The sequence below is a fragment of the Heptranchias perlo genome, chromosome 7 (assembly GCF_035084215.1).
Source record: "Heptranchias perlo isolate sHepPer1 chromosome 7, sHepPer1.hap1, whole genome shotgun sequence".
Taxonomy (NCBI): Eukaryota; Metazoa; Chordata; class Chondrichthyes; order Hexanchiformes; family Hexanchidae; genus Heptranchias; species Heptranchias perlo.
In genome coordinates this window covers 49,411,265-49,426,222 of record NC_090331.1, presented here as the reverse complement: position 1 = coordinate 49,426,222, position 14,958 = coordinate 49,411,265, and the positions used below count along the sequence as shown (strand labels likewise).

Genomic DNA, 14,958 nt, shown 5'->3' with positions numbered 1-14,958 from the left:
GTTGATACTGAGGCTTTGGAAAGGGTGCAGCGGAGGACCACAAGATTAATTTGCAGTTTAAAACATGTTAGTTACACAGATAAGCTTAATGTGCTGGTTCTCTAGAAAAGCATAGACTTTGGGGTGATTTGATCAAGGTTTATAAAATAGTGAAGGGGCTAGATTGTGTTTATGTAGACCAATCACTTGCTAGGTTAGGGAGGACCGGGGTCATGCTTACAAGTTATGTAAAGGTAGAATTAAGTTGGATGTTAGGTGGTTCTTTTCCCAGACAATAGTGGACCTGTGAAACAGGTTGCTGGCTCGTATAGTGAATGCTGATTCACTGTATTCCTTCAAGCAAGAGCTGAGCCTGGACCAATGTAGGTTAGGAAAGGCACCAAGTCCTTCTTGCTCATCACCCTGTATATGTTGACCCACATTGGTTGCCAGTCTCCAATTCCTCAAGTTTAAAATCTTCTCCTTGACTTTAAATCCTTCATGGTCTCACCCTATTTTCACCATCTTTGTAATCTTCTCCAGCCCTGCAACCTCCACCTCCAAACTCTCCATTCTTCTGACTCTTGTTCCATCACCCCTCACCCCCACTTTCATTCTGGCTGCGTCTTCGGTGCCTGCATTCCATTCTATGGAGCTCCCTCCCTAAACCCTTCCACCTCTCTTCCCTTTGAAGACCCTCCTTAAAACTCACCTCTTGGACCAAACTTTTGGTTACCCCTCCTAATCTCTCCTCCTTTCGCTCAGTGTCTGTTTTCCTCAGACCCCAGTGAAACGTCTTGAGATGTTTTTCTATGTTAAAGGCTCTGTATAAATACAAATTGTTGTCATTGAATGCCAGAGCTGATAGCACAATATTGAACTTCTAGTTTTGGGGAAGAATATTTCCATAAATTTTCACATATATCCACTTTTCCTGCTCTTAGAATACTGTCGAAATGGGCATATTATACATAGATAATAAAATGAAAGCTGTTTGCAAGAGACTAGGAGGGGGTCAGTGAAACCAATCTTTATTAAATGGCTTCAAGTGCAACACATTAATTGTCACTATAACTACAACAAGAAGTGTAAAATAAAAAGGTGGAAAATATTGCCAATTTTTTTTTACAATACTTATAGAATTCAGAATCATCAGCTTTGTCAAACGGAGCATGTAAATCAATATAGTCGAGTTTGGTGTCCACATCATAACTTCATCTACCTGGTTATGCTGAGGCGTGCCTCTTTCCTACAGAACATTGTCTTCATTGCCATCAATTAGATATGCAGCATTTATTGAAGGATTCACAATCTGTGGATCCTATGCTGTCCATGTATCCAGTATCCAATGGGTAGTTCCCTCCAGAGTCAGAGTTTACACATGGTTTCCAGCAATGAAGTTAACTGCTCCATTGTTCATCTAATTATTACATTTCAATCACAGAGCAACCTTCATCACAGGAAAGTGATAACCTGGGGACCAGATATGAGAGTGCATAATCATTTACCTGGGATTTAGTGCTTATCATGACTGGTTGCAGAAAGGCAAACTAGTGCTGCTTAAAGGTCTGTACCTCTAACTGGTAGAAGCACCATTTACCTGGTCTTTGCCCATGATGTGGTCCAAATAGTTGCAATGCAGTCACATATTTTATGGTTAGCTCTGCTGCTTGCGATGAACTCCTGCTACCTGCTGTCCTCCCAGCGAGGGTTCAAACCTGTGGTTGTCAGTTGTCTAATGATCAACCAGTACTTGGGAGTGGTTGGAGAAAAGCAGGGGACTTTTGGAAATGAGGTGGCTCCAAAGTGGAAGTTCAAAGCCAGAAGTGAGTGGCAGACTTTGTACTCTGATACCTGAGCCAGGCAGGTTTGCAATACCCCAGTGCACTTGATAATTGACCGTCTAGTCTGGCTCACTCATGGAACCTGGAACAGTAGAACTGTCACTAGGGCTTGGATTCTTCCCACTCAGCTTCAGATAATCCTGCAAGACAACACCCTAACTGGTAGAGTGGTCTTGGCTGGGAAAGCAGTAAGAAACTCACCAGTGCTGCACTTGTAAGCTCCATGATTTTAGTTTTTTCTTTATTCATTCATGGGACGTGGGCGTCACTGGAAAGGCCAGCATTTATTGCCCATCTCTAATTGCCATTGAGAAGGTTTTGGTGAGCAGCCTTCTGGAGCCGCTGCAGTCCATGTGGTCAAGGTTCTCCCAGAGTGCTGTTAGGTAGAGAGTTCCAGGATTTTGACCCAGCGATGATGGAGGAACGGTGATATATTTCGAAGTCTGGGTGGTGTGTGACTTGGAGGGGAAGGTCCATGTGGTGGTATTCTCATGTGCCTGCTGCCCTTGTCCTTCCAGGTGGTAGAGGTCGCGGGTTTGGGGGTTGCCGTCTAAGAAGCCTTGGCGGGTTGCTGCAGTGCATCATGATACACACTGCAGCCACGGTGCGCCGGTGGTGAAGGGAGTGAATGTTTAGGGTGGTGGATGGGGTGCCGATCAAGTGGGCTGCTTTGTCCTGGATGGTGTTGAGCTTCTTGTGTTGTTGGAGCTGCACTCATCCAGGCAAGTGGAGAGTATTCCATCACACTCCTGACTTGTGGCTTGTAGATGGTGGAAAGGCTTTGGGGAGTCAGGAGGTGAGTCACTCGCCGCACAATACCCAGCCTCTGACCTGCTTTTGTAGCCACAGTATTTATGTGGCTGGTCCAGTTAAGTTTCTGGTCAATGGTGACCCCCAGAATGTTGATGGTGGGAGATTCAGCGATGGTAATGCCGTTGAATGTTAAGGGGAGGTGGTTAGACTCTCTCTTGTTGGAGATGGTCATTGCCTGGCACTTGTCTGGCGCGAATGTTACTTGCCACTTATCAGCCCAAGCCTGAATGTTGTCCAGGTCTTGCTGCATGCGGGCACGGACTGCTTCATTATCTGAGGGGTTGCGAATGGAACTGAACACTGTGCAATCATCAGCGAACATCCCCATTTCTGACCTTATGATGGAGGGAAGGTTATTGATGAAGCAGCTGAAGATGGTTTGGCCTAGGATACTGCCCTGAGGAACTCCTGCAGCAATGTGCTGGGGCTGAGATGATTGGCCTCCAACAACCACTATCTTCCTTATGACTCCAGCCACTGGAGAGTTTTCCCCTGATTCCTATTGACTTCAATTTTACTAGGGCTCCTTGGTGCCACACTCGGTCAAATGCTGCCTTGATGTCAAGGGCAGTCACTCTCACCTCACCTCTGGAATTCAGCTCTTTTGTCCATGTTTGGACCAAGGCTGTAATGAGGTCTGGAGCAGAGTGGTCCTGGCGGAACCCAAACTGAGCATCGGTGAGCAGGTTATTGGTGAGTAAGTGCCGCTTGAAAGCACTGTCGACGACACCGTCCATCACTTTGCTGATGATTGAAAGTAGACTGATGGGGCGGTAATTGGCCGGATTGGATTTGTCCTGCTTTTTGTGGACAGGACATACCTGGGCAATTTTCCACATTGTTGGGTAGACGCCAGTGTTGTAGCTGTACTGGAACAGCTTGGCTAGAGGCACGGCTAATTCTGGAGCTCAAGTCTTCAGCGCTACTGCCGTGATGTTGTCAGGGCCCATAGCCTATGCTGTATCCAGTGCACTCAGCCGATTCTTGATATCAAGTGGAGTGAATCAAATTGGCTGAAGACTGGCTTTTGTGATGGTGGAGATATCGGGTGGAGGCCGAGATGGATCATCCACTCGGCACTTCTGGCTGAAGATGGTTGCAAATGCTTCAGCCTTGTCTTTTGCACTCGCATGCTGGACTCTGCCATCATTGAGGATGAGGATGTTCACAGAGCCTCCTCCTCCTGTTAGTTGGTTGAACTGCAACAGTACCTCTGTGCATACTTGCCTGTCCCTAAATCTTAGATGTGGCAACCTGTAACTAAGCTCTCTGGATATAGGTAAGCACTGCATGTCCCTATGGATGGACAGTTTGCACTAAATATTGGACAAGGGAAACTGTCCTGTTTAGATAGCTTGGTTTGGAACTCTAAAACATGACTTCTGAGATTTTTTGTAGTTCTTTCTTAACCATGAGTATTCAGTGGCACCTGTATGAATTCAGGCCAAGTAGAGAATGTTAATATTAAACAGAGTAGCAGGTCTAGTAACCTTTAGACTTTAGCTTCATGGCCTTGACCAGTTCTCTGTTAGGATATACTCTTGCATGAATGGTCCTCAGAAATTATACTTAGGCTAGCATTTTCCTTTTTAAATATAATGTAGGAAGGTCATTTGAAATCATAATCTGGGAGGTTGTACTCTTGGCATGGAGCTTACAAGATGGGAGTGTAAGGTGAAGTAGGTCTATAACAATATAGCCCTACTTCTCTGACCTGTGCTCCTGTCTAGTGAGGCTCTGCTTTGGAGTGCAGTCTTGATGAATTTGCCCACTCGTTTCATCCAACATGCATTTGAGCAGTACACTAAATCATGACATTTCATGGTACTGATAAATCAATTATTGCAGCAATGATACTTGTATGGCATGTTCAATGTGAATGGAGTCTGAACAATGTTTCGAGTAAAAAAAAAAGACCGTTCGAAATTCTTTGTGAATTGTTTAAACTGGCTAGGTTTTCCTTTGAAGATAAAGGGAAGTTTCTGCTAGTATGTCGCTTAATTGGGCATGCAGCCATAGCAATCAATTTCTCCCCCCACCTCCCCAATCCGTTGGATGCTTTTTAAGATGTTTGAACTTTTTTCACTAATACTGCTTTAACTCCGACTTTGTTAATTTCCTGTGTCTTTTTGCTGCCTCTCATTGATCCACGTTGGCAAACTTTCCTTCAACTCTGGCAAGCTTTTGTGCTGGCTGCCTTTTTCACAGAATGCTGTATGATGAGTAGGGAGCTCTGCTATAAGTGAAATCATAAATTCTATATTTTTAATAACTTAGGAGATGTAGCTGGTCATTTTGAATTTGAGAGAGAATCTCAAGTCTGGATCTCTCTGCTGACTTGTTCTCTCCAACATGGAGAGAACAAATTACTGGTATAAAAAAATGACGCTTCTAAGTCACGTAGATGGGTAGCTGACTTCATTTTACCAAGGTGACAGAATCACTTAATATTGTTTACATGGCTGCAGGAGACGGAGCAAAATCAGATGTGATTGTTTGTCATATCATGGATCCCTGGTTCCAGTGTACTCGGCTTGGCTTTGTCCTGGGAATAGATGAAAGGCTTAAGACAGATTTCTAAGGAAAGAGAGCCCTGACATCTTCAGAAGTCCACTTTGGGCAGACTGTTCTGAGACCTACCTTTTCTGAATTTGTGTCACGACTTTCTCCCAGTTCATTGTTCTTCTGGTTTAGTCGAGACAGATAAATGAAGACTCCATGACAAAATCTTGGGTGTCAGTTTGTATTACAGATGCTAGTCCAGGTTTGCTGGTATTAAGGAATTTTGTAACATGTGTGGCTTCTGATATTTTTGTGTATAGGAGCTGCAAGTTGGAAGTTCTGTAATCAATTGAAATCTGCTATAATGGCTTTCAGCCACTGTTTAATTTGTACTTTTTAGTAAAAATGATTAACATTTGTAGTTTACAGCCTAAGTTACATGCTTTGGTGTTTATTCTTCTACTGTCCAAAGACTAAAAGAACATGAGAGGGTTTGTTATAATAAGGGTTTCTGTTCAATTCTTGGGCAAAACCATATTGCCAGATATTGTGCATATAAAGTCACACTCCAGTTTGTAGAATGTGAGGGCTAACTTGTGATCTAGTACCAAATAAATATCTGGTGAAATGCTAAAAAGTAACAGCCCTTCAGGGTCTTTTGGCACCTCAACAGAGTTGCACTTTTGCTTAATTCACCTGAAATTCGTGCTCAGCAGTTCAATTGCCACGTACTTCGGCATGCTTAACCTTAATGTTCCCCAATGCAATGCAGCTCTTTCAAGGATGTTTGGCCAAATATTCCTTTAGCAATTTCAAAGTTAGAAGTAGTGGGAGGTGGGGGTGTGATATTGTATACGGATACCACACTTTTTTTCTGAATACTTGTCTAATATGGGTTGCATATTATAATTGAAGCAGTACAATATTGCACATTCTGTAAATTGGATCATTTTCTGGGGGTAAAAAGTTAAGAAGTGGTTTTTAAACTTTTTGGCAGGCTGCCTTTCACTGTTGCTATTGAAAATCAAAACATTTGTGATGGTTCAAATTTTGCAGCAAAATGGCTAGTGCAAAATCTGCCAAAGACTTGTATGAAAATTCCTGATTTGCATTATTATTTGTCTCAAATTTGTTTATCTTACCATTAAATACAAATATGTAAAGTAGCAGTAGTTCTGGTACAGTATTCCTGATGTGTTAATGAAAGCCATTGAAGGTTGGCGAGCGTGGGTAATAGGAGAATGGGACAATGCAGGTAGGACAAAAGTGAGCTTTTTTTTTGTTTGATTTAGATTAAAGAAAGAAGTTGCATTTACATAGTACGTTTCATGACATCAAGATGCCTCAAAGCGCTTGACAGACAATTAAGTACTTGATGTATAGTCACTGATATAATGTATGGAAACGCAGCAGTCAGTTTGCACACAGCAAGATCCTACCAACAGCAGTTGATGATTTCTTACGCCCACCTGAGAGGACAGACGGGGCTTTGGTTTAATGTCTCATCCAAAAGAGAGTGCCTCTTGACAATGTAGCACTCCCTCAGTACTGCATTGAAGTGTCAGCCTAGATTATGTGCTCAAATGTCTGGAGTGGGGCTTGAACCCATGACCTTCTGATTCAAGGGTGAGTGCTACCACTGAGTCAAGTCTTAACACCTATTGATATAGGGGCTGTTCCTTTAAATTGGTCAGTGTGTAAACAGTTTAATAAAGCAAACTGATAGCAATTTAGATTCAAATGTGGCTGGATTTGTATGTTGACTCTACCAGATAGATTTTATTATGAACTCTAAACATTCTGAATCGACTCAAACCCACCTCATGCTTGAGGCCCAGACCAATTTGGGCAGTAAAACAGATGTTCTATTTGTGAATTCCATACCCTTTATATGAAAAAAATCAAAACAAGCCATACTACTTCTAGTAGAGGCCTCCCCATCCCACCTTGTGGAAACCAACTGAAAAATCTGGGATTCATTAGAAAAAATGATTTATTTTTCTTCAGACCACGAGTTGGCCCAAGTGAACCAGATGAGTGCAAGCCAGGAAGCGATGATATCCATATTTTCCGCTATCTGCCAATATGAGGAAAGACGTTATACAAACTTTGTCAAGGTTTCGATGAACATTGTGACTGATGTACATTTAAGCACTAAAAATCCCATCGTGTGTGCAAAACCAGTATTACTACCCTGGAAATACAGAGAATGGCAATAACAAAGTTTATTTTGCTTGCTTTTTCTTTTCTTTTCCTTCTCTCCTTCTCTTGAACTTGCATTTATATAGCGTCTATCATAACCTCAAGATGTCCCGAAGTACTTCTTGAAGTGTAATCACTGATGTAATGTAGGGAAATGGAGCAGCCAGTTTGCGTATAGCAAGGTCTCAAGGTCTGTCTGTCTGCTCTGTCTCCGCGCGCCCGCTCGCTCTGTCTGAATACTTCTCATTTGGATGCGAAAACAAGTGCAAAGTGCAGTTGTTTTGATGACGAAAGGCAAGTAATGAACAAATTATGTGAATTGTTCATGACTTGATTTACAGCATAATGTCCATGTGGCTTCCTGGATCACGTGGAGGGTTGGAGATTTTTGCATGTGTTGGTATCCCTGGGTTAAGAGGTGGTCTTTCATTGGGACGTCGGGGGGGGAGAAGGGAGGAAAGAGATTAACATCTTGACATCTTACATTGCACCTTGGTCTTAGGGTTAATTTGCTGACCTTTGTGGTGTATTCTTCAATGTTCATCTTGCCTAATGAGGAGGCAAGTCTTTGAGAATTCTGTGCTGGCCAGCTGCCTCCTAGTTTAGAGTGATTTAGGCTCCATCTGAGTGGGGCCAATCCAATATTCAGAGACCTCTAAGTTCAGAGGTTAGCAGCGCACTGCCACGTTCGGAGTCGGGAGCACAGCATGATGCTGAAATGGAGCAGCATTTTGAAGTAGCTGATTTCCTGAGCAATTCTGCTGGTTGTGTCTCTGTGCGAGTCTCTGCATCCCACTGTACTCCCAAATCAGACACCAGTAAATTGCTCTGTGGCAGCTGAGACAACTTGGATTATGTCAGAGCAGTCAAAAAAGTTGGGAAGCACATGGGTGGTCCCAAAGCGCTGCCTGCGGGTGCTGTAGGGGAGTGAGTGAGGAACAGGCCGAGATTCACCTCGCACTCTGCTGAGCAGAGACTGCAGCAATTCCCTACCTGGAGGAGGGAAAATTGGAAGGGGGAATCTCATCCAGCAATCATTCATACCTGCTGGTGGTTAACTACAAAGTTCACTGGGAGCAGGCTGGCTGCCCTCTAGGCTGTAGTCTAGCTCTTTCAGCGTGCTCCTGTATGCAAGAATCTCTTTGTGCAAGCTGGTTCTTACTTGCTCCTGTTGCCTTGAGGTTCTCCAACCTTAATTTTGAGGTGGTGTGTTGTGATTTGTTGTATACTTGGATGAACACCAGGAATGTGCTGAAACCTCTTTGCAGTACTATTAAATATTTAATATAAAATGTTTCATAAGTTTTAAAAAGTATTACTTTATCTTCTGCTTTCAGGTTCAAGAAAATTCTCCTGGCCACAGGGCTGGATTGGAGCCATTCTTTGATTTTGTTGTTTCCATTGGCAATACAAGATTGGTAAGCAGTTTAATTTTCTCCAGCTATGGTTTCTTTTAAAGATTGAGTTACAATTTTGCTACTGAACTTATACAGATTACTTTTCAATTTCATATATTTTTATCCCAATACATTTTGCTGGTGCATGTGCGTGTGTGCGTGTCTTTTTATTTTAAACCTAGCTTCTAGTTTTCATGAGGTTTTAATACCAGACCTAAGGATTTAGAAGCTCCAACACATGGTTAACGTATTAGCCATTCAGATATGTAATAAAAGTCTTGCTTTTGCTGGGTTTTTTTGAAAATTGTAATTGGAAATGATTGACCAAAAGTGGTGTATTTTAATGCATAGCATTGTGCATTGGTACGAATGCTTCAATTATCTTTTGTGTATTGATGCAAATGTGTGCTTTGCATCCCAAGCAGTCTCACTGGTCTTCTAAAGTGGTTCTTTCTGGAACTATATTCAGATGGTGGGTTAGCAGGAGAGTACAGTGGGTGTTAGGTTTGTGATCTGCTGGAATATGTAGTCTATATGAACTTCATAAACACTTTGCAGAGGCCATGTGACAAGTGTCCTACAAGGTGATGCAGAATCAAGCAACACCAGGCCTGCAGTCCTAGTCAGCTAAGGAGAAACCTTTAACAGAGATGGAGAGCAAACCATGTGTGGCTACCTCTGGAACTCTGACTTTGTGAATTGTGAGGGGAGCAGGGGTCTTGAATCCTGCTTCGAATTTACCTCCGTCTTGGCTGGCTTTGTCTGTTGTCAGTTTATACATACAGCCAAGATCCTCTAGACTTCCAGTAACTAACAGGGTCAAATTCCTGAGACATTAACATTTATATTAGTTGTCTCTGGATCCTGTTATTAGCTCATATAGTATACAAATTTCCCCATTCTCCCCCCAATAAGACCATAAGAGATAGGAGCAGGAGTAGGCCATTCGGCCCCTCGAGCCTGCTCTGCCATTTAATGAGATCATGGCTGTTCTGATTTTTACCTCAACTCCACTTTCCTGCCCTTTCCCCATCCTTTGACTCCCTTGCTGATCAAAAATTTGTCTAACTCAGCTTGAATGTATTCAATGACTCAGCCTCCACAGCTTTTTGGGGTAAAGAATTCCAAAGATCCACGACCCTCTGGGAGAAGAAATTCCTCCTCATTTCCGTCTTAAACTGGCGACCCCTTATTCTGAGACTATGCCCCCTAGTTTTAGATTCCCCCTTGAGGGGTAACATCATCTCAGCATCTACCCTGTCGAGTCCCCTCAGAATCTTGTAAGTTTCAATAAGATCTCCTCTCATTCTTCTAAACTCCAATGAGTATAGACCCAACCAGTTCAATTTTTCCTCATAAGACAACCCCTCCATACTCCGGAATCAACCTAGTGAACTTTCTCTAAACTGCCTCCAATGCAAGTATGTCCTTCCTTAAATAAGGGCACCAGAACTGTACGCAGAACTCCAGGTGTGGTCTCACCAGCACCCTGTACAGTTGTAGCATGACTTCCCTGCTTTTATACTCCGCCCCCTTGAAATAAAGGCCAATATTCCGTTTGCCTTCTGGATTACCTGCTGCACCTGTATGTTGACTTTTTGTGTTTCATGTACGAGGACACCCAGATTCCTCTGTACCGCAGCATTTTGTAGTATTTCTCCATTCAAATAATATTTCGCTTTTTTATTTTTGCTCCCAAAGTGGATGACTTCACATTTTCCCACATTATATTCCATCTGCCAAATTTTTGCCCATTGACTTAACCTGTCAATATCCCTTTGCAGACACTTTGTGTCCTTATCGAAACTTGCTTTTCCACCTATCTTTGTATCATCAGCAAATTTGGCCACAAGACACTCTGTTCCTTCATCCAAGTCATTGATATATATGGTAAATAGTTGAGGCCCCAGCACTGATCCCTGCGGCACCCCACTAGTTACAAATTGCCATTTTGAAAATGACCCTTTTATCCCGACTCTTTGTTTTCTGTTAGTTAGCCTATCCTCTATCCATGCCAGTGTGTTACCCCCAACACCATGAGCTCTTATCTTGTGCAGTAATCTTTTATGTAGTACCTTATCGAATGACTTTTGGAAATCCAAATATACTGCATCCATTGGTTCCCCTTTATCCACCCTACCCATTACTTCCTCAAAGAACTCTAATAAATTTGTCAGACATGTTTTCCCCTTCATAAAACCACGTTGACTCTCCTTGACTGTACTATGAGTCTCCAAATGTCCTGCTACTACTTCCTTAATAATGGATTCTAGCATTTTCCCAATGACAGATGTTAGGCTAACTGGTCTATAGTTACCTGTTTTCTGTCTCACTCTCTTCTTGAATAGGGGTGTTATGTTTGCGGTTTTCCAATCTGCTGGGACCTTTCTAGAATCTAGTGAATTCTGGAAGATTACAACCAATGCATCCACTATCTCTGTAGCCACTTCCTTTAAGACCTTCAGATGCAAGCCATCAGGTCCAGGGGACTTGTCAGCCTTTAGACCCATTAGTTTACCTCGTACTTTTTCTCTAGTGATAGTTGTTTTTAGTTCCTCCCTCCCCTTTGCCCCTTGATTTTCAACTATTATTGGTATGTTATTAGTGTCTTTCACTGTGAAGACAGATTCAAAATATCTGTTCAATTCCTCTGCCATTTCCTTGTTTTCCATTATTATTTCCCCAGTCTCATCCTCTAAGGGACCAATGTTTACTTTAGCTACCCTCTTCCTTTTTATATACTTGCAGAAGCTTTTACTGTCTGTTTTTATATTTCTTGCTAGTTTACTCATAATTTATTTTCTCCCTCTATTATTCTTTTAGTTATCTTTTGCTGGTTTTTAAAGTTTTCCCAATCTTCAGGCTTACCAGTAATCTCTGCCCTGCTGTATGTTTTTTCTTTTAACCTGATACCATCTTTGACTTTCTTAGTTAGCCATGGTTGGTTCACCCTTTTTGTGGAGTCTTTCCTCCTCACAGGGATATATTTTTGTTGCGAGTCATAAAATATCTTTTTAGACGTTTGCCACTGCTTATCCACCATCATATCATCTAATCTATTTACCCAGTCCACTTTAGCCAATTCCACCCCCATTCCTTTATAATTGCCCTTATTTAAGTTTAATACAGTAGTTTCAGACCCAAGATCCTCGCTCTCGAATTGGATGTGAAATTCTATCATGTTATGATCACTGCTTCCCAAGGGATCCTTTACTTTGAGATCATTAATTAATCCTGTTTCGTTACCCATTACCAGATCCAAAATGGCCTGTTCCCAGTTTGGTTCCCCGACGAATTGGTCTAAGAAACAGTCCCTAATACACTCTATGAACTCCTCCTCAGGGCTATTGCCAATTTGATTTGTCCAATTTATGTGAAAGTTAAAATCGCCCATGGTTATTGCATTACCTTTTTTACAAGCCCCCCCTTATTTCCTGATTTATATTTTGCCCTACAGTGTAGCTACTGTTAGGGGGCCTATATACTACTCCCACCAGTGATTCCTTTCCCTTGCTATTTCTTACCTCCACCCAAATTGATTCGACATCTTGATCTTCTGAGCCAAGATCATTTCTCACTATTATACCAATTTCATCCTTTATTAACACAGCTACTCCACCACCTTTACCTTTTTCCTGTCCTTCCGAAATGTTAAATAACCCTGAATATTTAGCTCCCAACCTTGGTCACCTTGCTACCAGGTCTCTGTAATGGCCATGAGATCATACCCATTTGTTTCTATTTGTGCCGTGAATTCGTCTATCTTACGAATGCTGCGCACATTCAGATAAAGAACCTTTAATTTTGTCTTTTGTTGGACTGGACTGTAAACATTGTAATTACTGAGCCTGTTCATGATATTAAAGGTACTGAATAGAGGTAAGATGACTTCTCAAAATGGGAAGAAAAATAAATGGATACATTAATTCAGGCCCGTTTGGGATGGTAAAATGTGTCTCTTCAAGGCTACTGCCTCAAGTCCGCTATAAAACATTTTTTTAAAAATCTGCATTTGAATTATCCTCTCAAGAAGTGCCTAGGCCCGTTATGGCTTGCAAGGAGCCTGATCTGTCATGTAAATGGAGTCAAGGGGTCGTGGCTAACCCCGCCAAACCACTTCCCCCGACTTTACCCCATACTCACTCCAAATAATTACCATGACTGTACAAGTGGTGGTAGGAGCTGCAGGAAAGTTTCTTTGAGGCAGATACCACATTGAGGAAGCCATTTTGCATGCCACCACTGAAGATTGGTTTTACTTTGCCCACATAGTAATCTCTTTAGAACTTTGGAAGTTATGAGAGGATTTTTGCTGCAAGTTTAAACTCAGCTTTGCATTGGGAACATAGAAGTATTTGCATTGGGAATCTATTATTTTGCTATGCCGATGAAGAGCATGAGGGTATACAAGAGATTAGATTGGAGATTCTTAGATTTAGGCTTCACAGAAGACATGTCTTCCATACTTGCTTATGCCCACATACCAAGGCCTACAGACCAGGAAGTTCTATCTTCAACCTTTCTGACCATCAGTGCCTCACAAGGCTGCATTTCCCCCTTCTCCCCAGAGAGTATTAGGAAAACATATCAACTGCCTGCTGAAGATCCACAGCCCATTTCCACTGGGCAAACAGCATTATCTGTAACAGTTAAGGTCACCACTACCTTGAATTTCTTTGTATCTGGATTATTCCAGGCAGCAGCAGATGACCTTTGTCATATTAGTCAGCCAGCTGCTTACCATCAAGACGGTCACTGATGCTCTATTCAGGAGGGCTACTCAATTCATATCCTTCCAAATGGAAACTAACAAACAAAAAAGAGACAGCTGTCCAGTTCTACAGACTGGCAGGGTTCCCACAGGTGCAAGAAGCAATTGACTGAATATATTTGCCACTCCAAAGCCCCATACGACAACCCCCTAAATTTTATGAAGAAGGAAGCCTTTCATTTTGTTAATGTCCAGCTAGCGTGCAATGCCAATTTTTTTTATTCATTCATGGGATGTGGGCATCGCTGGCAAGGCCAGCATTTATTGCCCATCCCTAATTGCCCTTGAGTAGGTGGTGGTGAGCCGCCGCCTTGAACCGCTGCAGTCCGTGTGGTGAAGGTTCTCCCTCAGTGTTGTTAGGAAGGGAGTTCCAGGATTTTGACCCAGCGACGATGAAGGAACGGTGATATATTTCCAAGTTGGGATGGTGTGTGACTTGGAGGGGAACGTGCAGGTGGTGTTGTTCTCATGTGTCTGCTGCCCTTGTCCTTCTAGGTGGTAGAGGTCGCGGGTTTGGGAGGTGCTGTCGAAGAAGCCTTGGCGAGTTGCTGCAGTGCATCCTGTGGATGATACACACTGCAGCAACAGTGTGCCGTGGTGAAGGGAGTGAATATTTAGGGTGGTGGATGGTGTGCCAATCACCACCCTAAACATGGGCTGCTTTGTCCTGGATGGTGTCGAGCTTCTTGAGTGTTGTTGGAGCTGCACTCATCCAGGCAAGTGGAGAGTATTCATCACACTCCTGACTTGTGCCTTGTAGATGGTGGAAAGGCTTTGGGGAGTCACGAGGTGAGTCACTCGCCGCAGAATACCCAGCCTCTGACCTGCTCTTGTAGCCACAGTATTTATGTGGCTGGTCCAGTTAAGTTTCTGGTCAATGGTGACCCCCAGGATGTTGATGGTGGGGGATTCGGTGATCGTAATGCCGTTGAATGTCTTGGGGAGGTGGTTAGACCCACTTTTGTTGGAGATGGTCATTGCCTGGCACTTGTCTGGTGCAAATGTTACTTGCCACTTATCAGCCCAAGCCTGAATTACCTTCTCTCGCATGTCAAAGGTGGAGGGGGTGCCATGCATTCAGATGGTTAACTGGTGATAAAACGATTTACTTTATTGGGGTGGGGTGAGGTTTGGGAGAAATGAGCAACAGTTAATTTTAGAAGCATTTACTCAGTGTTAGAATTCACTGTACGAATTTAAAAGATATTTCCTATGTTTTGACTTCAGAATAAGGACAATGATACCCTGAAAGATCTTTTGAAGGCCAATGTAGAGAAACCAATTAAAATGGTCGTCTACAGCAGCAAGACGCTCAAATTGAGAGAAACTACAGTCACTCCCAGCAACATGTGGGGTGGCCAAGGCTTGCTAGGAGTCAGCATTCGTTTCTGCAGTTTCGAGGGAGCTAATGAAAATGTGTGGCATGTGTTGGTGAGTATATTTATACTGG

The 14,958-nt window shown here is 42.8% G+C and overlaps 1 protein-coding gene across 1 annotated transcript in view; it reads left to right on the top strand.

Moving 5' to 3' along the window:
* The window catches only part of gorasp2 (golgi reassembly stacking protein 2), a 44,422-nt gene that overhangs the window by 15,914 nt on the left and 13,550 nt on the right, over window positions 1-14,958 (top strand). The window contains exons 2-3 of the mRNA XM_067987484.1: window positions 8,678-8,758; window positions 14,736-14,939. Coding sequence (XP_067843585.1) covers window positions 8,678-8,758; window positions 14,736-14,939 — 285 coding nt within the window. The remainder of the gene's footprint in view (window positions 1-8,677; window positions 8,759-14,735; window positions 14,940-14,958) is intronic.